At 39.6% G+C, this 23,429-nt stretch overlaps 1 protein-coding gene across 4 annotated transcripts in view; it reads left to right on the forward strand.

Moving 5' to 3' along the window:
* Positions 1 to 23,429, forward strand: part of LOC121296372 (zinc finger CCCH domain-containing protein 18-like) — a 51,911-nt gene that overhangs the window by 12,570 nt on the left and 15,912 nt on the right. For 3 of the 4 annotated variants that reach the window (XM_041221862.1, XM_041221863.1, XM_041221864.1), the window contains exons 4-9: positions 660 to 808; positions 1,319 to 1,411; positions 2,001 to 2,158; positions 2,337 to 2,369; positions 2,691 to 2,805; positions 2,888 to 3,204. In XM_041221862.1, the coding sequence (XP_041077796.1) occupies positions 660 to 808; positions 1,319 to 1,411; positions 2,001 to 2,158; positions 2,337 to 2,369; positions 2,691 to 2,805; positions 2,888 to 3,204 (865 nt within the window). The remainder of the gene's footprint in view (positions 1 to 659; positions 809 to 1,318; positions 1,412 to 2,000; positions 2,159 to 2,336; positions 2,370 to 2,690; positions 2,806 to 2,887; positions 3,205 to 23,429) is intronic. The other variant, XM_041221865.1, reaches the window with a different exon arrangement.

A 23,429-nucleotide genomic window follows, 5' to 3' on the forward strand; every position in this document is an offset into this window, starting at 1 on the left:
TCCATGCGATTACTTACACTATTATTAATGCATTTTTTAAACGTGAACTTTCGGTATTATAAATGAGATGTACTTTTAAAACCTCAAAGTACATCCCAAAATAATGAAACATCAGCATGACACCTTACTTACTTTTAGAGGTGTCATGTCAGCATATACACAGAGAAGATTTAAATTACATTTATATAATATTCAGCAAGAAAAAAACAAACAAACGATATCACTTAAAGTCCTGATGGGTGCACCTTTACAATTTTGATTTGTTTTTAAAATGAAAGAAAATGCAAAATAGACTTTAATCTCTTAAACTCTCAGATACAACATACACTACATAGATGTTTAAACAAGGCTTGCTTAAAAAATCAGATTTCCTGTCTGCCTATTAAATATATTCTGTTTAAATGGGTAATATTTTTGGGTTGCTTAATGTTCAATGTTTTGTGTTCCTTTTGGTTTTATAAATACATTTTACTCATTTGAAGTGGTTGAACCAAGTAATTGGACAAAATAATTATGTGCAAGGTCTTCTATTTAATTCCACTTGATTTATTTCATTTAATCAAATTGAACTGGAAAAAACAAAACAAAAAAAAAAAACATTATAATGTAATTTAAATGCAATAGGGTGTTAACCATTGTCTTTCTGTTTAAATGTTTAGGTAATTGCACATGGGGGATGAATTGCAGGTTTATTCATCCTGGGGTAAATGATAAAGGAAATTATTCTCTCATTGCCAAACCTGACCCCTTCTCCCCTAATGGGGGCCCAACTGCAGGACCTCACCCGCTCATGCCAGCAAATCCATGGGTATGGATGTTAATATCACTCCCAAAATACATAGGATTGCAACACCAAACTTTTTTTATTATTTATCTAAAAACATTTCACTGATTAGCACTAATCATGGACTGCATAATGTTACTTTTGGTACCGTAGCCCTATAGCCTATAGGAATACAACCAGCTGTGAATGTCAGTACAAGAGCCTGTTGCCAAAGTTTTACTTGTCTGAGAGACAGAAGTAATATTTTTTTTGAGAGAGACCTTTTCAGTTGATGTAAAACAAGAGACATGATAATTGGGCTTCAGTGCACACTGCAATGCTAGAGTTTTCACAATCAACATTTTTCTTGAATATTTAGAAACTGGAGAATGGTAGAGAACATAATGGGACTTTTAGAGTTAAGACAATAAATATTAATGTTTCAACTGTAAACCAGCAGGTGGTGCTAGTAGACTTCCTGAAGCCTTTTGAAATAATAAAAAATAAAAAAAAAAAGTTTGAGTGCATCATCTTTCCCTTTTCTGTACATTGTAGGGAGGACCAGCAGTTGAAGAAATCCCTCCTCCGCTCCCAGTGGAGCCCCCTGCAGAGAGTGCCTGGGAAAGGGGGCTCAGACACGCGAAAGAGGTAACTACTGTATCCAGCACAGACTGCTCAACTAGAAATAAATCTACTTTTTTGTATTTCACATTTTTTCAACATTGTTTTTTTTTTTTTTTTTGTCTGTCTGTCTTTAACTTGTGTGACATTTGCAGCCCTGATTCAACAGTCAACAGTTGAAAGTTTATAGCAAAGTATTAAATCTTATGAGAATGGCAGCAATTGAAAGACATTGAAAAAGACTTCTAGGAAAAACCTTTGCAATTTAATTTCTTACGTTTATTTTTGTGTTTCTAAAGTAAAGCTATTGTATTAAAACTTCAAAACCAGCCAGAGTTGTTTACATTGCTGACCTGCTTTGGAAAGTATTTGTAAAATTGACTGAGCAAGCTAGAATATAAAGTGAAAGATTTTGAAAGCCAGAAGGTGCACAGGGAGCTGTACATGACACTGACAAAATGCTGATATTCTGTATGTAAATCCTATAAAGTGTTTATTTTTTTCATGGCAATAGGTAAATAACTGGAATCTGCATTCCAGTGGTATAGTGCCCTCCATTCCCTAGTAAAGCTGGGTTGAGCAGTGGTATTTCATTAGTTTACAATTTATTTTGCAGGTTCTAAAGAAAGCAACAATACGAAAAGAGCAGGAGCCAGATTTCGAGGAGAAAAGGTTTAACGTCACCATTGGAGAGGATGAGAGGGATTTTGACAAAGAGAATGATTTCTTTAGAGAGAGAAGTTACCGGATAACAAGAGAAGTTCGGGAACCAGGGTAAGGAAAGCAGAGAGACACAAAGGAGATGAATTGGTCTCATCTAATTCGAACTGCTTTGTGTTTCATTTTTCATTTCACTTCTAGTTGCAAGGGATTTCTTTGCAATTTACAGCAGTATTGCAGGTGTTTCTGCAGTCTTAATGTTTTGTGTTTGTCTTTCTTAATGCTGCCTCAGTGAAGTGGAGTACAGGGATACAAGCAGTTATGGGTAAGACTTGTTGAGCTGTTTGTCTTACCATTGTAGTAATATGAGCTTCCATAGAGTGGCACTGTTAAATACTACTTTTGAATGAAAGAATAAATATTCATAAAAATTTTGGAAGAATGTTATTCTCACCTGAAAAACCTAGCACTGTTGTTAACATACTGACAAACAGTAAATTATCTTGTTTGGTGAAATAAATAAACTTTTCTGACTCCTCAAGAAACAGATCCACCACCACCGATCCTCCTTCAAACCTCAGAGCTTCTTATTGTCTGTCATTAAACAACACTTGAACATATTCTCTATTTCTGTGCTTCTCTTTAGGAATGATCCTTATGTTGATCCCTACTATGACTATGAAATGGAATGCTTATGGAGAGGTGGACAGTATGAGAATTTCAGAGTTCAGTACACAGAAACAGAACCCTATCCCTACAGGGTAAGTCGCTGAAGTGAATAACTGAACAGTAAAGCAAACAAATGCTGGTGTTCACGACTTTTCAATTACTTTTTTGTTTTAGGAAAGAGAGAGGGAGCGGGACACTCGGGATCTTCGAGACCGGCAGCGTGAGAGGGATCGGGAGCGTGAGAGAGACAGAGAGAGGGAGCGGCGGCAGAGAGAACGTGAGAGAGAGAAGGAACGAGAGAGGGAAAAGGAGAGGCAGCGCAGGAAAGAGGAGTGGGAGAGGGATCGCCTCAAGAGGGATGAGAAGGAGCGACCGCGAGAAAGGAAGAGAGAAGGGGAGAAGGAGAAGGAGAAAGACAAGGAGGAGAAGAAGGACAAGGAGGAGAAAAAGGAGAAGGAGAAACCGAAGCCCAGATCACCACCCCCACCAATGTAAGTATTCCCAGCTGATTTTAGACTTTCTGCAACCAGTTTTTCCAAATTGTCTTGCTGTTAATTTACTGCTTTGACAAAATAAACATAAGGGTCTAGTGCAAGGGTGTCCAGTCATGGTCTAATCCCAAGTTTGACAGGTAAAATCAGATCATTGCTTTAGGGTCTGGATTAGAGAGTGACACGGAAATGAAACTTGAGTTCCTTCCCATCATAAATTTTCCTGTCTCATCCCATCCTGTGAATTTTTTTTCAATGTCATTTTTGTTCCCATTCTGTCCCACCAGAATTTCCCTTCCCCTACTGTTCCATATATATATATATGTACATATTGTTCATTCACGTCCCATCTAGTCTTGTCAAAAAAAAAAAGAATAATAATTCCTGCCCCATCCCGTCCTGTGATATTTAAGGATATTTTTCGTTCTCATCCTGTTCATACTTTAATTTTGAAAAAAAAAAAATATATATATATATATATATATATATATAATATGTATTCACTACTGCCATATTCACTAGTATTACAAGAATTTGACCAATTTTGTGTCTTAACTAGTTCTGTTCATACAACAAGCTACCTCACTGAACATGAGTTCTTTTCTGACAGTGATATACACATGCCATGAGAGAAATGATTTATTCAAATATATCTTTATTTAATATAAATATATATTGGCAATATATATTATCAACTGACCTTGATTCTTTAAAAAATATTTTAAAGAACTTAAAGGTGACAGGCTATCACAGAACCAGCAGGCTTTCTACACAACGCAGGCACAGCAGTCTGTCACAAATCTGAACCACTGGCACAGAGCCAGTGGTCACCTTTTGGCGACATTGGCAGTGAGTGTTAACAGACAATGCATGTCCTGTTTTCAGTGTACTAACACAAACCTTAACACAAACCTATTTAAACCATTTTATTATGCATAATGTGGTGTTAACAAAAAAACAACTCCTCGAGGGCCACCGTCATTTGAGTTTCACTACAGCTTGAACTCCCAAAATGTTTAACCCTTTGCGGTCCTATGTCGGACCTGGTCCGACATCGTGAAAATCCCTTTCCGGTCCATTGTCGGACTCTGTCCGACATTGCTGAAAACCATGATCTAACACAGCATGTGTTGCTTTTAAGCCGCAAAAAGCAGAGGCGAGGTGTTCCCTAATCGTCTCTGATCGGAAAGATGGTGGAGACAACCAAATCGACCATATACAGGCTGAGCAAAGCAGAGTTGAACAGACGGTGACTGAAACGCAGAGTGAGAATGGCTCAGAGAAGGCAGAGAAAGTCAAGGCAGCCTGAAGAACTTACACAGATGATGGATGAGGCAGAAAGTACAGACAAAAGTAGTTTGGATGATGATTTTGATGAATCTAGTGACGAGGAAGTAAATATTTCTCTTACTGAAGAATCTGAGGAAAGTGACCACGAACCAGACGCGCAGCCGGAGGGCGAATGGAGACACGCATCGGTAAGTGCAGATGCTTTCACAAAACTCCCATTTACTGTGGTAAACGGGATATCAAGGGGGTACTACTTTGAGGACTGCACTGGAGTTTTTTCAACTTTTTTTCACAAATGCTTTGTTTACTGAAATTGTAAGTGAAGCCAATAGATATGCAAGGGTAAAACTAACCTGACCGCTGCGTCATAATTCTATTTGAAACTCCCGGAAACCTGCTCCGTTACCAGAGATGAAGGCATTTTTTGGTGTTCTGCTGAATATGGGGTTGAATGTAAAAACGGACATAAAAGAATATTTCTCAGAGGAATGGGCCGACAGAATGCAGTTTTTCAAAGGTGTATTCAAGAGATCGCATTTCATGCAGATCTTTTGGATGCTACCCCTTTGTGTATTATTCTTCTTATTCTTATTATTACCTCCGTCTCCAATCCCGTTCTCCATGCACCGGACACACAACCCAGAGTGGGTGAAAACATGCAGCTTTTATGCAGCTGTACCGAGACTCGATTGCTAATCAGTCATTAAATTGGAGTCGCAGTACAACTGCACGTGAATTAATAAATTGCAATTCCCCGTGCTCACATATTATTACATTTTACTTGCATGTGAAGTGCTGTGCAATCCTTGTGCCTAAAGACAAATATACATTTTAAACACTCGTGTTACACAGACCCGTTTATATCCTGTGTACCAATGACTATACACCAACATTAACACACATCATATAATACACACAGAGGTGGGCACTTTGCCACATTAACCCCCCTTGTGCAAAGCACACATGGCCTCAATGGCCACCTCCCCCCTTAAAATCCCAAAAGTCTCGCTCACAGTCCTGGGCCAAGAACAGGGATTTTAAGGGGTTGATGGGCGGCAATGTTGCCAGTAGCCAGACTGCTACTGGCCATGCTGTCAGCAGACGTTCTGACAGTGGGGCGAATCTCTCCTCCCGCTGTACCCCTGTCAGCGGAAATGCTGCCAATGGTGCAGCTGTCAGCAGACGTGCCGACAGCTTCCAAACTGACTCCTTCAGCCGGGGCAAGTCCAGCAGCGGAAAAGCTGCTGGGGTTGGTGGTCTCCAGACCTCCCTCAAGATCTCCGGCAGCGAAACTGCTGCAGGGTAAGGTGGTCTACTAACCTCTCCCCCCTTCATAGCCGGCAGCACCCTCTGGGTGGACTTCAGCCCCCAGAACTCCTGCAGCGAAATTGCTGCGGGGAAAGGTGGTCTCCTGACCTCTCCCCCCCCTTTTTCATAGCCGGCAGCTCCCTCTGGTTGGGCTCCTGCCACACTGACCCCTGCGGCCAAGCGGAGCTGACTGTGACCCCTGGCGAAGCAGTTCCAGCGACCCCAGGCGAGACGGAGCGGCTGGCAACCCCAGGCGATGCCAGGCAGGCATCCTTGGGCGAAGCGAGGCAGGGAATCCAGACAAGCTGGGGTGTGGGTGTTGGCCCTCGGCCACTGTGGCCGGGCGGTTCTTCCCCATGCTTCCCTCAGCAGCCTATGCAAGGGCTGCTGAGGTCTGCCAGCATCTAGTCCTGGTCCTTTTGGTTCAGGGAGAGGCAGCTCCAGCTCCTGTCCTCGTGATGGTGGGGGAAGTGATACCAGCAGGTTTTCATCCTCTGCTGGTGGGGGAAGTGATACCAGCAGGCATTCACCATCTGTTGGTGGACAGGGACCCAGCAGGCATTCACCCTCTGCTGGTGGACAGGGACCCAGTAGGCATTCACCCTCTGCTGGTGGAGGAGGCGGAGGCAGAGGCAGCTCCTGCCGGTGGAGGAGGCAGAGGCAGCTCCTGCTGCTCTGCTCTTGCCTGTGAAGGTGGCGGAGGCATGTAGTCTCCTGCCAGTGAAGGTGGCACAGTCCGAGGCAGCTCCAGCTGCCCTGCTCCTCCTGATGGAGGCGTGTAGTCTCCTCGGCGGAGGTGGGAGCAGAGTGTAGTCTACCCTTGTTACAGGGGACTGGTGCGGCTCTCCCTCACTTGCAGGGGACTGGTGCAGCTCTCCCTCCTGCTCTGGAGACAGCGGTGGGACCTCTCCCTCTGGCTCTGGAGACCACTCTCTAGACCACCGAGGAGGTCCTCCAAATACTGGCAGCCATCTCTCCAACTCCAGCCTTCCATTTCTTTATTATTTTTTTTTGTTATTTTTGTTTTTTTTTGGTTTTAAACCAGAAACTACGGTTGGAGGAGGCAGAGGCAGCTCCTGGCGGTGGACTGGTTCCCTGATCGAGGGCCTTCAAAAAGAGAGGGTCTTCATAGGGGCAAACTTCCCGGAGGTGCCCATACTCCATGCAGGAGGCACACCAGGGAGCCCCTCCTTCCTTCAACTCCTCTTGGCGATTATGCTATGGCTGCCTTTCTTTCTCACATTCCCCTTTTTTTTTTTTTTTTAAATTAATTTTCCGCCCGCAGTATCCCTGGTCTGACGCTTGGAGGTGTTGTTGTCCAGCTTCTTATACCACGTGTTACAAAGACGGCTGGAGTGGGTGGCGTCAGACCAGAGCCAGGAAATAAATAATGAGAAAGAGGTGGAGTTTGGTGGAGCTGAGCGAATGGTTTCGCTCAGCATTTAATAAACAGAACGGAAAATAAAAAGGTTGTAACAAACCAAAATACAGGACACGGCACATTCGTCAAAACAAAAGACAAACAAAACGGACTACACAGACAAACGTGAGCTGATTTAATGATTGTTATTATTCTTATTCTTATTACCTCCGTCTCCAATCCCGTTCTCCACTCACCGGACATACAACCCCGAGTGGGTGAAAACATGCAGATTTTATGCAGCTGTACTCTGACTCGACTGCTAATCAATCATTCAGTTGGAGTCGCGGTACAACTGCACATGAATTAATAAAGTGCAATTCCCCGTTCTCACATATTATTACATTTTACTTGCACGTGAAGTGCTGTGCAATCCTCGTGCCTAAATACAAATATACATTTTAAACACTTGTGTTACACAGACCCGTTTAGATCCCATTTACCAATGACTATACACCAACATTAACACACAACATATAGTACACACAGGGGCGGGCACTTTGTCACAGCTATTTATCCCAGGTAGAGACATTTGCATTGATGAGAGCAGCCTTGACTTCAAAGCAAGGATTATCTTCAAGTGCTACGATCCTCAGAAGCCTACCATGTGGGGGATAGCTGACTGTGAAAGCTGACTCTGAACAATCGCTGATATTGTTCCTTACTTTGGTAGCCCAACAACAGACTCCATATTGAGACCTGACATGCCATTTTCATCAAGAATTGTTCTTCACCTGTGTGAAACATTGCTGCAGACAACAAATGGACATGGCTTTCATTGGTTTACAGACAGATTTTATACAGGTTACGACCTGGACATGGAACTGCTAAAAATAAAAATTCACCTTACTGGAACAGTAATGGCCAACAGAAGAGGATTGCCAGTACCAGTGAAGCAAGGCTCAAACTAAAAAAAAAAAAAAAATAGACAGTCTCATTCAGCAAGGTCAACAAGGTCATGGTGCTAGGATGGAAGGACAAAAGACTAGTGCTCATGATGAGCACCTTCTATGGCAGTGACTGTGAGAAGGTACAGCACACTATCAAGAGAGGAGCAATTGAAGAGCTGGACAAGCCTTCAGTTATCTGTGATTACACCAGCAAGATGGGTGCGGTGGACCGGGCGGATCACTACTGTGCCAGCTATACTCTCACAAGAATGTCTCTCAAGAGGTGGAGGAAGATGTTCTTTTGGCTGCTGGAAGTAGCAATTGTGAACAGAGCTATCCTGTTCAATTTGATGAAGGTGGAATCAGGACAGCTACCTGTTTGCCATAAAACCTTTACGAAAGCCTTACTGATGCAACTGGTGGGAGATGTGCTCAACCCTAGCTCAAAAAAATGTGGTCGTCCATCATCAACAGACAGGGAAGAAAGGCTGAATGGAAAGCCACATTTCATTTCCAAAAATAAATCGAAGAGCACCAAAGACTGTGCAGTGACAGAAAGACCAAAGGGGGAGGAGAGAGACTTTATGATTCTGCAAAACATGCTCAGGGCAGCCAGGGTTACACCTAGGTGACTGACTGTTTTGAAAGATAGCATACTATGGACACATACAGATAATGAAAAATAGTTTTTAATATATATATATATATATATATATATATATATATATATTTTTTTTTTTTTTTTGTTTATAATAGTGTGAATTAACTTGATTTGTAAAACATTTTGTACTATCTGATTATCTCTAGAGGTATTAGTTAATCAATCAAAAACTTTTGTGACATTTTGAAACTGGTTTTTTTCAATGTTCACTCTGATAGATATATTCTATATATATATATATATATATATATATATATATATATATATATATATATATATATATATATATAGCTCTGGAAAAAATTGAGACCACTGCAAAATTATCAGTTTCTCTGGTTTTACTATTTATAGGTATGTGTTTGGGTAAAATGAACATTTTTGTTTTATTCTATAAACTACTGACAACATTTCTTCCAAATTATAAATAAAAGTATTGTCATTTAAAGCATTTATTTGCAGAAAATGACAACTGGTCAAAATAACAAAAAAGATGCAGTGTTGTCAGACCTCGAATAATGCAAAGAAAATAAGTTCATATTCATTTTTAAACAACACAATACTAATGTTTCAACTTAGGAAGAGTTCAGAAATCAGTATTTGGTGGAATAACCCTGATTTTAAATCACAGCTTTCATGCGTCTTGGCATGCTCTCCACCAGTCTTTCACATTGATGTTGGGTGACTTTATGCCACTCCTGGCGCAAAAATTCAAGCAGCTCGGCTTTGTTTGATGGCTTGTGACCATCCATCTTCCTCTTGATCACATTCCAGAGGTTTTCAATGGGGTTCAGGTCTGGAGATTGGGCTGGCCATGACAGGGTCTTGATCTGGTGGTCCTCCATGCACACCTTGATTGACCTGTCTGTGTGGCATGGAGCATTGTCCTGCTGGAAAAACCAATCCTCAGATTTGGGGAACATTGTCAGAGCAGAAGGAAGCAAGTTTTCTTCCAGGACAACCTTGTACTTGGCTTGATTCATGCCAAAGCTGCCTGATTCCAGCCTTGCTGAAGCACCCCCAGATCATCACTGATCCTCCACCACATTTCACAGTGGGTGCAAGACACTGTGGCTTGTAGGCCTCTCCAGGTCTCCGTCTAACCATTAGACGACCAGGTGTTGGGCAAAGCTGAAAATTGGACTCATCTGGGGGTGCTTCAGCAAGGCTGGAATCGGGCAGCTTTCCATACTGCCAGTGGCGACTATAGTCGCCAGAAACGTGTTTATTTATTTATTTATTTTTTAATTCTCTTTCCAATCAAATGCTTGTTGCTAGGTATGAAATATTGCACATTCATAAAAGTACACATCAAAGTAATGAAGTCTCATTTGTATTTTGTTTGGAGAGCATATATTGCGATGTCATGATCTGAAAGACAAGAGTTGTAGTAGGCAATTGAAAAATGGAAAGAGACCGAGGATATAAGAGAGAGCGGAGATTTGTTTTTGTTTAACTGAGATAGCGACAGTGATGAGGAATTTGAGGGATTTACTGAAGAAGATGTAAACGAGGTGAGGAAATGGAAAGTTCAGACCCAGAGGAGTTAGTGACCCCTGATTTGATTGAGTTGATGGTAACTGGAACAAACCGGTATGCTGAGACAATACCTACTAGTGGTACTCTAGCCCCCCATTTCCACTTTCACGACTGGAAACCTACCAATTGACAGGAGATTGAAATATTTATAGGACTCCAAATTGCAATGGGTTTAGTCATAAAGCCACATATTTCTGAGTATTGGAATACTAACGTTCAGTCAGTTACCTGGACACCTAGTTTTTTAAAGTGTTAAGAGAATGCTATGAGATTTTAAGTTCTGTTCTGCATTTCGCTGACATCAGCTTGAGAACTGAAGTGACAGGCAGGTTACAACCCCCTGTTCCGTGGGCGGAACATGGTACTGCAATTACACATTATATTTCAAAAATCATCTGTAATTTTATTACAAAAGCAAAACAGCAAAAAAAACTGACTCAATATCAGAAACGTTGTTTTCCTACCGTCAAACAGCGAAGGAATTTTTCGAATTCGCTATTTCCCCGCTGAGATATTCCCTTCGCAATGTGTCTAGTACCTCACTGTTCAAAAACAACTCCAGTTGACTAGCTGTGCTAGTCCTTCCAGTGTGGTACTGAGTAAGACTTGTATCAGATCTAAGGTTTTAGTCCTAATGGCCAGGGGGTTACCTTGAATTCAAGCCCTGAACCATGCCTGTGCTGTCTATACTTTGAAAGATAATGTGATTTATTTAAGGCCATAGCCCTCTAGGCAGAAATTGCCTGTGGGAGGCTGGGGGTTTAACAGGTTAAAGTCCGCCCCCTTCTGGATAAATTAATTGAAAATTTCCATAGAGAGTATAATCCCTTCCGAGATTTGGCTGTGGATGAGTCCATATCTTTCCATGGACGACTCTTTTCAGCAGTTCATTCCAAACAAACGTCACCATTTTGGAATAGAAAATGTTGTCCTCGCTGACTCGCACTAGTGTAGACTCAAACTACACTTATGCATGTGATATGTACACTGGAGGAGCATATTCCTATGTGGGGATTTGTTACAGTGTAGTCATGCAGCTGCTGAACACCACAAAACTGCTAGGAAAGGAGCCATGTAGTGTACACGACAACTTTTACACTTTCCCTGTTCTCTTTGAGACACTGCATGAAAAAAACACCAGCACTTCTGGCACTGTCAGAGTAAATCGAAAAGGCATGTTGCAGGAATTCAAAAGTAATAAAATGAAGCTGTGAGATTCCCTGCTGTTTTTGGAGAAAGGGCCTCTAAGTGTCAAAGATGCGGGAACAGTTACTTTGCTTTCTACCGTGCACAACACATCAGTGATTTCAAAGAGAATCCGCAGCAGGGGGCCAGAATGGTTTAGAGTAATCTGAAAAACAAAGAGCATTGATGATTATAATCGATACATGGGAGGTGTAGACAGAGCTGACCAACTCTGCTCTTATTACAGCTTTAAGCATCGCTCTGTCAAATGGTACCACCGCATATATCACCATGCAAAGGAGGTAGTGAATGCATTGATCATTTTTAAGAAAAGCACAAACACAAATAAGATGGCTGTTGAGTTCAGAGAGAGGATTGTGCAGAGGCTCCTGAACAGGGCTACAGCAAGAAATGCAGTACCAGCCCCAGTGATGGAAATACCAGGAGTGCCAGCTAGACTGGGAGACATTTCCTGGGACAGCATGAAAAATCAAAGCTGGACTATAAAGTCTGCTCTGACAGAAAGAGAGGAGAGGATGTTCAGATCAAGGACCTAAAAAGTCGACTTTTACAGCAAAACTTTTGCAGATCAACCAATGCTGTGCCCAGCCCCTTGCTTTGAACTTTACCGCACAAAGTTAATCTACTAACAGTGACAAGTAAGTTTACACTGAAATGTCAGCCAAATAAATTAATTAATAAGAATAATACTTTGCAAACACTAAACATGAACATTTTTATTCCTATACTGAAGTAGTTAATACTAAAGAAATAAAATGTCAATGTTAAGTACGTTGTACAAACATTTGCCTAATGAGTAAACAGTAAATTTGAAAAAAAAACAAAAAAACATTAATATGCATAAAATGTTATTTTCCTATTTAGGTAATATTTAAGGTAAAAAGCAAAAACAGCAATTCATACATAAATTCTAGTTGCATATGTAGATACACTGATTTCATTATAATATAGGTGCAAGTTTAGTGGCAATGTGCTATATTTTGACAAGGATAGGAAGAGGAGAGCTTTTTTTGCAGGTCAGACTTTAGAATGTTGCTGTCCGTCTTGGTTGGGCAGGCTGGCCGTGAAAGAGTTAAGAAACTTAAATTTAGTGACAGGTGTTTTTGACTAGAAGTCTTTTTTGGTTGTCTTCATGTCGAAACGTTTGTCACCAAATTAAAGTTTCAACAGAGTAGATATACAGGTTAAGATGTGCGGTATTTTTTTTGTTTGTTTTCTGAACCTTCTCATGATTATCTATTCAGAGATACCAGGGTATTTAGCAAGTAAGAGTTCTAAGTAAGGAAAAGTGGGCAATTCAGTCCCCACCCCAAGTCAGTATACTTATCAATCAACGGAAAAATAGTACTTCTTGAAGAACAAAAGTCAGTGATAAGCTGAAAACTCATTAGTTTAATTCTACCATGCTATATGAAGGGGGGAGCTGAAATATTATAATTGGTTATTACAATAGTGAGTTTCCAGTTTATCTAGACCAAATATTGTTTTGTCTTGTAGCACGAGCAAATATACTTGTTGATAGGTTATCTGTCACTAAAAAAGGAGACGTAATATAAAATTACTTTTCCTGTTTAAGGTTAGTCAGCACCTCAAGTATTGTTTCTGAGCTGGTGCAATATAGGAAGTTATTGTGCTTGGGTGTTGTCATTTGTTTAGTACAGGCTGTAAAAAAAAAAAAAAAAAGAAAAACTTGACAGGTGAGGTTATGTTGCTTGCATTCCATTCTTGCATGCCAAAGGTAATTAGTAATGCTGCTTATTATAATATTAATTCTCTTCAGTTGTGGGTGAAATGTTTTTATTTTTTAAATATGTTGTTGAAACAACAAATTCAGCATGTTAGGTGTCGTTATTCCATTAGGTTGTCAGACAGTTTTCCTTAAGGTTGTTGTCACCAAGTTTGTCTAAAATCTGAATTGGCCTCCAGGTTGTTAACCGTTTCCTTATCTTTTAGTTATTGTACTTTGTAAATCAATCATGTTACTGATATTTAAAAATGAAACAGCAGACGTCAGATTTGGATGGGTGTGTGTAAGGTTAATAGATTATTAGGAATGAGTTTAAATGTATGTATGTGGGTCATTCCACTCCAACTGAACCAGAAAAGGGGCATTTTGTTATAAAAAATTCACCTGGGGCTTTTTGGGCCCATTGAGTTCAGAAATGCTAATCATTTATTATTTATGTTTAATTTCCCCTTCGAGCTATGACCTGGAAAGGTTTACCTAGTGAAAAAGTGACCCTGTTCAAAACAGTCACCCTGGCTGAACTTAGACACTACCATCATGTCTAGCACCTTGTTTGACTGGTGATGAATAGGGCTTTCGAGAAAAAAATACCAGGAGCACCTAACTCACTTTTGGCAAGTTGCCAGACGAGGGCTAAGTGACAAGTTTTATTCAAACTTCAGGCCATCCCTTTACCCTGTAGGGGATGCGGCTCCTAAAATGTATTTATTGCTGTAAGAACCTTAGGGACCACTTTTTGTGAAACAGTTTTAGTTTCAAGCACCCTCATTAACCCCCTCTGAAATAACTCACATGGGGGTGGGGGGGGGCTCCAAAACATTACCCAAAGATATTTTTGGATAGATGTTGATGATTTCTGCAAGAATCGTGCAAAACATTTTGGTATCCGCAGATTTTTGGAGTTTGTCATGCATTCAAGCATTGCTTATGGCCACTTTGGTGAGGCTAAGGTACCACATAGTCCTAACCAAACTGGTATTATTCTTCAATTTGTCATTGTCTGGAGTTAGATCTAGAATAAAAAAGTGGCAGGGTGTGCCTCCAGTGGCACTAGCTTGGAACTGAGCGGTTATGTGGAAGTTGGATTTCTTTGTTACAGTGACACATTTCCTTGCGTGCATTTTTAAAAACTACAAAGTAATAGAAAACACAAAAAGTAGATAATCTTGGCAAACTTTAGGTGCTTGAGGGGTTAACCATTTCATGATCTTTGACTTGCTTTCCATACCATATGCAGTTTCCAATCTCAGAATGTTCTTTTGGTTGTGAGGTCTGGTGTTGAAAAAATTATGGAAAATTTACAAAAAAATAAACTTCACTGTTTACCCCTCCATTTGCATACACATGCCTTCTGCCTTCTTGACAATACAGCGTGGTTGCCATGTGGTTTTTAACACTGCTCCGGGCGGTGCTCCAGCGTCCCGGTACCATACATACCGGGAACTGGCACATCCTGAAGAAATAGGACTTAGCCTATTGACAAGGTAGAGGTTCCCTGCCACTAAAGACTTAAACTCCAAAGAATTTCAGGTGTGCCTGCCCACGAGGCTTAATTGACTGTGAAGGAAGCAAATGGCTTTCTTATGAATGGTTAGCCAATCAGTCAATCATCCCACACCATATAAAAGGGAGAGAGAGAGAGCTACCAAGTTGATGCCATTTTTTAGTTGGTTTTTGGCCTTTGAGCCATTGTTTATTTTGTGTTTTGCTGAAGTAAAACATTTAACCATATTTGATCATTTAGTTTTGTATCTTTCAAAATATTAAAAGGAATTATAAAGAGTTTAAGTCAGTTTAAGCCAACAGATTTCTCTACCAAGTGGTGCTTGCACCACTCATGCACGTGCACAAGCACACATACTGGTGAAAAGCACAGTCTTCAAAGGTATCCCGCCGTATCTGACAAAGATGGAGGACTGAACTTTCCGGTATCGAGATGAGTGCCACAAACTGACTTATCTTCAACCTAACTCAAACATCCCTGATCAACTGACACCTTCGAATTCTCTGAAGATGACCTAAAGCTGCTACAACTGAGGTTCTCTGGAGAAGGTGATGTGGTGTGCTTATGCCACGAAAAGTCACAAGACACAGGGATCGGTGAAAGGCATCAAAGTTATTACTCGGAAACAGGCGGAAGACCTCCCAATGTTTAAACTAATTCTGGGACACAAACTGTCCTTGATGAGTCATCCGCATAAACAATCCCAAAGTGCAAAACCTGTTTAAGGAAAGCAAGCAGAAGCAGCCTGAGCAAGTACAAAGCACTTGCAAAGAAAGCTTGGCTTCATCATCCGTTTCCTTCATTGATGAGGATGTCTGAACAAGTCTCTTGGCAACATCGGAGAGTCTACAGTGAAGCGGAAAGTTCCTGTTGAATGCCGTGAGGCTTACGGTAAATGTAAGTTAAAGATGATTTTTTTTTCCACATCAGTTCATCAAGTCAAGCTTGCACGAAAGCTAAAAAAGGAAAAGGGTTTAATGGTGAAGCCTGACCCTAAAAGTGGTTGGAATTTGACGAAAGACTTAAACGACTGTGTATGAGTCTTCTACAAAAAGCAAGAAATGAGTCGTATAAGCCCAGGGGCAAAACAGGTGGTAACTGTGTGTATCAATAGAGAGAAACTGAAGAAGCTAAAGCACTTTGTGAAACCCATTGTAACTTCCAAGAGCGATACCTAATAAAGATTGGATTCTCGTAATTTTCAGCTCTGCAATCTTAAGTGGTGCATACTGCCTGGAGCATCTGGGACTCACTCTGTGCATCTGAACATACCATCAGAACGTAAAGTTGACATTAAAGCCGTGTTGTGCTCAGAAGGACTACAAAAGCTTGCTTGGTAAGACTGGGTGCTCCCTTGAGGAAGAAGCTTAATCGTCCAAACTGCTGACTGACGGAGAAGGTTGAGGATTTCAAAAGAATCTTAGTTCAGAAACTTCTTCTAAGCAAACTTCCCGAGGTACCTGAAAGAAGATCTGAATGACGACCATGCCATCTGTCTGCTCGATTTTGCAGAAAATTATAGTTTTGTGATTCAAGACGCTGCCAAGAATTTAATTCGGACAATTCTCAGGCAACACTCCATCCGTTTGTGTTCTACTTCCGTCGGGACGGTGAACTTAAGTATATGAGCGTTGCAGTGATGAGTAATGAAATGCATCACTCCATGTCGACAGTGTATGCATTTCAGAAAGCGGTGATTCCTTTGATCAAGAGAGAGATACCTGACTTGAAACATATGCATTACTTCAGAGACTGAGCTGCTGGCAGTACAAGAATCACATTACTTTGCCACATCACATGGAAAAAATCTGTGTGATGGTGTGGGACGTACTATTAAAGCAAGAGCAGCACAAGCTAGTCTTCAAGGCAACATTATTCTTACCCCTTGCCAGCTCTATGAATGGGAGAAAGTACACATAGCCGGTGTGCAGGTCACGTTCATTTCTCAAGAACAGGTTAAAGAGAACCACCCTCGCCTTAATGCCAGGTATGATGACGCCCTAGCCATCACCGGCTCCAGGGAAGCACACCACTTTTTACCCGATATCCCAGGCAAGATAAAGTTCTCAAGTACGGAATTCTATGTGGTGACAGTGTTGAAAGGCACAGTTGTCCAGGAGGGTCCAGCTGAGCTACGTATACAAGTTGGGTGAAGGTGTTGTATGTCTATAAAGTGTTCCATGGAGAAGTTGAGAATGTGTCTGAAGATGTAGCACAAGTGAAGGTTCTGCATCCTGCCAGACTGAACACCTTCAAGTGGCCCTTCCCCAAGGACACTGTTTTATGAATGGAAGAACATTGTGAAGAAAATCTTGCTCACCGTTGCAGTTCACGCCTGTTGTAATTTTAAATTTGATGATTACTGAACTTTGTGAAGTGTGGTTTTCAGTAGCAGTTGTTAACCAACCACATTCTGCATGCAACTTTTAAAATGTTTAAAATCCTTTCCTTTTTGCAAAGTTATATACTTGGTGTAAAAACTTTGATTCCAGTAGGAGTAGACGTGAAAGGTTAGTGACACCAGGAAGTTGTTAACTCCTCAAGTTCCTTAAGTTTACCATGGTTATCTAAGTTTATGTGTTCTATCAGTTTATAGTTTTTAATACGCAACTAATTGAGGTTTTGGTAGTTTCAAATGTGTCACTGTACAAAGAAATATAAGTTCCTCGTGCAAGTTTTTACTCTAGATCTAACCCCAGACAATGAAAAATTGAAGAATAACAGAATAACTGTTCGATTAGGACTATGGTATCTTAGCCTCTCCATAGTGGCCATAAGCAATGCTCGAATGCATGACAAGTGCACTTCAAGAACCTGCCCAAAATCTGGGGATACCAAAATGTTTTGCTTCATTCTTGTAGATCTCATCAACATCTATCCAAAAATATCTGGGTGATTTTTTTGGGGGTTAATGACCTGTGGGGGGGTACTTGAAACCAAAAGTGTTTTACGTTTGGAAGAGTGGTCCCTTACAACAATACTAACATTTTAGGACCCACATCCCCCCACAAGGTAAAGGGTTGTCCTGAAATTCAAATAAAACTTGTCACTTAGCCCTCATCTGGCAACTTGCCAAAAGTGAATTAGGTGCTCCTGGTATTTTTTTCTTGAAAGCCCTCAAACAAGGTGCTACACATGATGGTAGCATCAAATTTGATTCCAGGGTCATTTTTTCTGGTAAGGGTCATTTTTTTCACTTCAGGTTGACCTTTGTCAGGTCACATCTCAAATGGGCAAAAAAAAAAAAAAAAAAAAAAAAAGGATTAGCATTTCTTAACTCAGTGGGCCCGAAAACCCCCAGGTGAATTTTTCTAGCAAAATCTGAGACGGTCGGGCAACAGCTCGAGTTGGTATGGAATGACCCATGAATACAAGCAGATAGGATGCAGAAACCTTAAACCATGCCAGATTGAAGTGCGGGAAAGTTAAATGAAGGGAAGTGGAATCATTTGTTTGTCGATAACAAGCCACAGGAAAAATGTAATTAATGTATTAGTTGATTGACTTTAGGAGAACCAGGGTTTCTGAGAATTGGCAGAGTTCCTGAGGTGTTTTCCAAAGTAAAGCACCACATCTTTGGTTTATACAGTAACTAAATTCCTGAAGTTATGTTTTGTTTTTGTTTTTTCGTTTGTACTTGAAAAGGCCTTCAATCCCTTGCAACAGGAATGCTGTGGTGGCCTTCATATACCTGTGTATTATTATTATTATTATTATTATTATTATTATTATTATTAGTTTTTCTTAGCAGATGCCCTTATCCAGGGCGACTTACAAAATATCACATTGCAGATAAGAGCAGCTATAAAGTACAGTAATCAGTAGAAAATAAGAGCAGAATAAAGAATACAATAAATAATTCCATTTAAGAGTGAATTTGACTAAGACCAGTTAAACTTCTAGTAAAAATATATGCTTAAGAGTAAATTCCATTAAGCGCACATAGTAACTACAATAAATGGATAAGAACAATTTCAGATAAGAGCAATTGTAAAAACGTGAATACGGATACTTACAAGAGTAAAATGAAGTACAAGATACAGGAAATACAGTCAACCCTCTTTATAGCGCCAAGAACGGGCCATTAGCAAAAACAGGCAATAAGCGAGGGTGGCATTATGAGGGTCAACAAAAAAAAATACTCGCACACACAACCATTTTTGTTCGCAATACATTCAAATGTTTTATATTTTTAGCTATAGAATTAGAGTATCTCCAGGCCATTTTAATAAAATATTAATCTTTTTTTAAAACTACAGTACTAGTAATGTTTTTATCATCTTTTCCCATCTGTATGAAATATGCATGGTTACTTTTGAGGATCAGTTCATGCAAAAACATTTAAATAAACACTCATTTTAGTGTTAAATCACCCAAACAACAATTCCATAAAAACAAAAAGTATATTTTTTTTATTATTATTTATTTATTTTTTATATAACTGTACTGGACATTTGAACTTTACTGTCTGTGGCACGACTGTAAGCCTGCTGAATACTATCCCCTATTGAACGATTCAATTTGTTTGTTTCAGAAAGCAATTTAAGCTCAACAGCATTCTTTTTAAAAGCTTGTTCAAAAAAAAAAAATGTTGATTATGTACAGGCAAACCCTTTCTTTAAACAAAAAAGTAATAAAAAAATAGATATTCTGCTGTTTACAAAACTGTTGTTTTAGTTTGTCAGTCTTCATTTGTGCAAAACATGCACATAAACAAACAAACCTCTAAAAAAATTTTTTACATTTACTGTGGTTTATAAAAGCCACTTATTTTAGACTGTGTCAAGACTTTTTTAGTTTAACAAAACGACTCCTTCCGTCAAGGTAAGCCATTTGATTTTATCCATTCGAATGTCTTCGATTGTCCTTGATTTCTTATTTTCAGATGCATTCTGAAAAAGTTAACTGCATAACTTTGTTGTTTTAGTTGGCCATGATTGCTTCGCTGGCACTACAGTGAGGGAAACTACAGTGCTTATTTTTACGTTTGCTTGGCTTGGGAAGTTGGCAGATGGTGGTGGTGATATAACAGGTAAAAATAGCACTGTTTTTGGTGAAATTTGTTCAGCGACAATAGCTGGCGGTATGCAAGGGTGGCGTTATAAAGGGGGAGGTATAACGCAGGACAACTGTAGTTAGAATTAAGAGCAGTAGTAGAATATGGCAATGTATGGAGCAGTTCAGTGCAATTACAATGTCACACAATATGTTTTGTCGTGCAACTTTGAGATCACCAGGGTTTTGTGTCTGTTTGAACATCTGTTTGTTGCACTTACATTTTTGCCTGTATCCAGAGAACCACTTCTCCAGTTGTCATAAAACTTGGTAATAGCTTACCATAATTGTAATGTTAATTTATTGAGAATATTGAATTCTGGGTAGATAGAGGAGGGATGGACAACTGTCCATTTAATTTCTCTCTTTTTTTATATACATTTCTGAATATATCTGGAGAATTGCTTATCAAAATGTGATTTAAGCATTTTATTGCTAATTGTTATTCTGTACTATTCTATAATATTGATGTGTGTCATGGTCAAACACTTTATTAAACCGATGGCTCCAATTCTGATTTTACAGCCGTGACACAGGGGGTTTATGTTACTGACATCCTTGTATACATATATGGGAAAACATTGTTTCTGGCTATGGATGTCACTGAAACTGCATTTTATTTGAGTGTGCTGCCAATGCCTTTGTAAAAGTGTGTGTTGGGGGGGGGGGGGGGGGGGTAGGAAATTCGTATGGCCTTATTGCTGGTGTCCTTTGTCTGGTGTTCTTTGTCTAAGTTTCTAACCTGGAAGTTCCGAGGTTGTAACATGTTTTGTCAGCTACAACAAGGTACAATTGAGGGATGATTTAGGGCTAGTGATTTACCATTCTGGGAATAGCAAATTCCATTTTTCAGATATGACCAATTCCTTTTTCCCCAGTTTTTATCAATGTATTGATTATTTAAACATGACATTTGAACATAAATATAATGTTGATAGTTAAAATTAATAAAGTCAAAAACATGTAGCTTATATCACACACTAATAATTACCAGTGTTTTCCATTTTTGGGTGCTGTCGGTGGGTTCAATCTTCCAAATATCCCAATATTGTTCACGATTGATGCAAGTAGAGGTGCCACACCATAATAGTAGATGATAGATCAAATTTCTATTCTTTATTATTTAAAAAGAACTAAGTTAAAAACAGCAGTACATTTATACATATTACCACCATTTTTATCACCTATACGTATAGTTCACTTTAGTAATGTACATCAAACAAATATGAGTTCCTATATATGTTCTATAGTAACCATTAACCCTTTGCTGTCCCATGTCGGACCAGGTCCGACTTTACAATTTTCCCTTTCCAGTCCGATTTCGGACCCTGTCCAACATCATCAAAAAGACAGGTCTCTAGTCGTTTTTTCTCTGGAAAGAGAAAACCTTTCAATGGTTGAATGACACAGATAGGAGCCGAATGAAGCCCCCCAAAAAAGGAGGGGGGGGGGGGCATATATCTCATAGCCCCATGCACCACAGAGAACACGGACATAAACAAAGGAGATAGCTGCCTCTGCATCCAGAGCTCTGAGAATATCAGAGACATTTGCAGAGATTTTTGAGATGTTGTAGTTGTAAAATAATAACTTGGATCGCATTAAGGAGCTTGGTGATAAAATGAGTGATCAGGAGAGGATTTATCAGTATGCACGTCTATAAAGAGGTATATGAAAAATACAGCGAACAAGGGGTGGGGCTTGGCTGGAGATACAGTATTGAGCGTCCCTTTGCGGTTCAATGCCTTTTAAACCTGTTTTACTCTGAAAAAAATATATATTTTAAACCGCACGTGTAAAATAAGTTTGACCTGGTGCGCCTGACAAGGGCTGAATAATGGGCTGCAAAGGGTTAATCTGTCTGCACTCTGTAAGGAGTTATAAGCTAGTTTTACATTTGACCTTAAGGAGACGTCAAGGTCAATATCAAAGTATTGTTTTTAATAGAGCATACATTAATTCTCATAGTCCTCCACTACTCTGACGTTTTCGTGAGTTTTTTCCAATGGTGTTCATTTTATGCGCAGTATATGCAACTAGAGCAATGCTGAAAACTAATTGGCTTCATTTTAAGCACCGTGCATCTTGGACAATCCCTAACCATGTGTACCAAGTATCCGAACACTGTGATAAGTGGTTTCCGACAAGATGTGTTCCGACATAATTTGTTGTAAAATCCAATATGGCTGCCAAACCATCATGTTCATTTAGCTATGGACATTAGTTCCCATTGGCGTCTACAACTCTGTGAAATTTCAAGAGTTTTCATGTAACGGTTTTATGCAACTTTTAAAGTTTTGTTGGCGGAAAGAAAAATAATAGTAATCTTAACAACAACAATAAGCAATTGGCTTATTGGCTTGTGAGAGTAATCCTATTTACAGTACTTCGCAAATGAAGTTCAGAATTTTACTGCATTACAATAACCAGGATAAAATGTTAAATAGTTTGATTAAGAAAAGGTGTGTTGATTCAGTTTTGTGTATCACCCGGTTGTAATTTACATAGCGCCCCTTTTAATTCTGCCTTGTTATTTGCAATAATGAAATACACAATTTAGCTTGCTTCGTGAAAGCCCTGCCTTAAATGGCAAAGCAATGCATTCTTCTATTGTCACAGTCTTTTTTGCTTTCTTGTTCTCTGTGTGTTTGACTGGCAGTATGATCTCTAATGGTATTGACTAGTACACATTCAGTTGAATGACAGCAAAATACGTAGATTAGTATCCCACTATCTTCATATAGATAATCAGAAGATACTTTAGCTCTCTCTTGCTGAAATACTGCCTTTTTTTTTTCTTTTTTTCTTCGTTGTGCAGTCACCATGTTGAGTTTCAGCAGAAACATGTGTGTGAAGTCACATGATGAATTAACTTGGTTGGGTATACGCAGAAAACGCAACACTGCAAAATCCCATTCCCAAAATGCCTAATTCTGTGATCGTGGAAAACCACTAACCCTGAGATTACAATGGTGGAGTTTCTAATTTATTTGAGACATTGTGCTTGAGCCAAATGAAAAATGTCCCTGTACATTTCGAGTTTATTTTCAGGCACAATCCTGATCCTCTCGAGCTGTTCTTCTAAACGTGCATCCGCACCACTTCACATGTAAATAACCACATGGAAACTTCCCCATTTGAGCGATAAGAATGGTTAGGTGCAGCTTTCTAAGGGATTACTGTTAAAAGACAAAAATGTTTATTTCCCTAATTAAAATTTAGTCCCAATGTTTTTCCTTCATTACTTAAATGTAAAGAAATCTGCTTTTAAACAATGAATAGTACCAGAGTGTTCTAATCTTGCAGTGAAATATTGAACTAGGACATATTTTGAGGTACTGATACTTTTAATATCTACCTACAGTACTTTCCTCCTGTAGATCTGTATACTTACTTTTTTAAGGGACGTTTTAAGAGGGTGACTAATCCCTCAGCTCATAAGAGGGATCAGATTTCAGTGCTAAAAATAGTTGCTAAATCAGTACTAATAATAGTAACAGTAATGCCACAGACATTAGTAGTTTAATATAAACTGATGTTTTTATTGTTCTGTTGATGCATGCTATAAATAGATCTTTGTATCATGTGGTGTGGTGTGGAAGTTTCAT

The sequence above is a fragment of the Polyodon spathula genome, chromosome 21, assembly GCF_017654505.1.
Source record: "Polyodon spathula isolate WHYD16114869_AA chromosome 21, ASM1765450v1, whole genome shotgun sequence".
NCBI lineage: Eukaryota > Metazoa > Chordata > Actinopteri > Acipenseriformes > Polyodontidae > Polyodon > Polyodon spathula.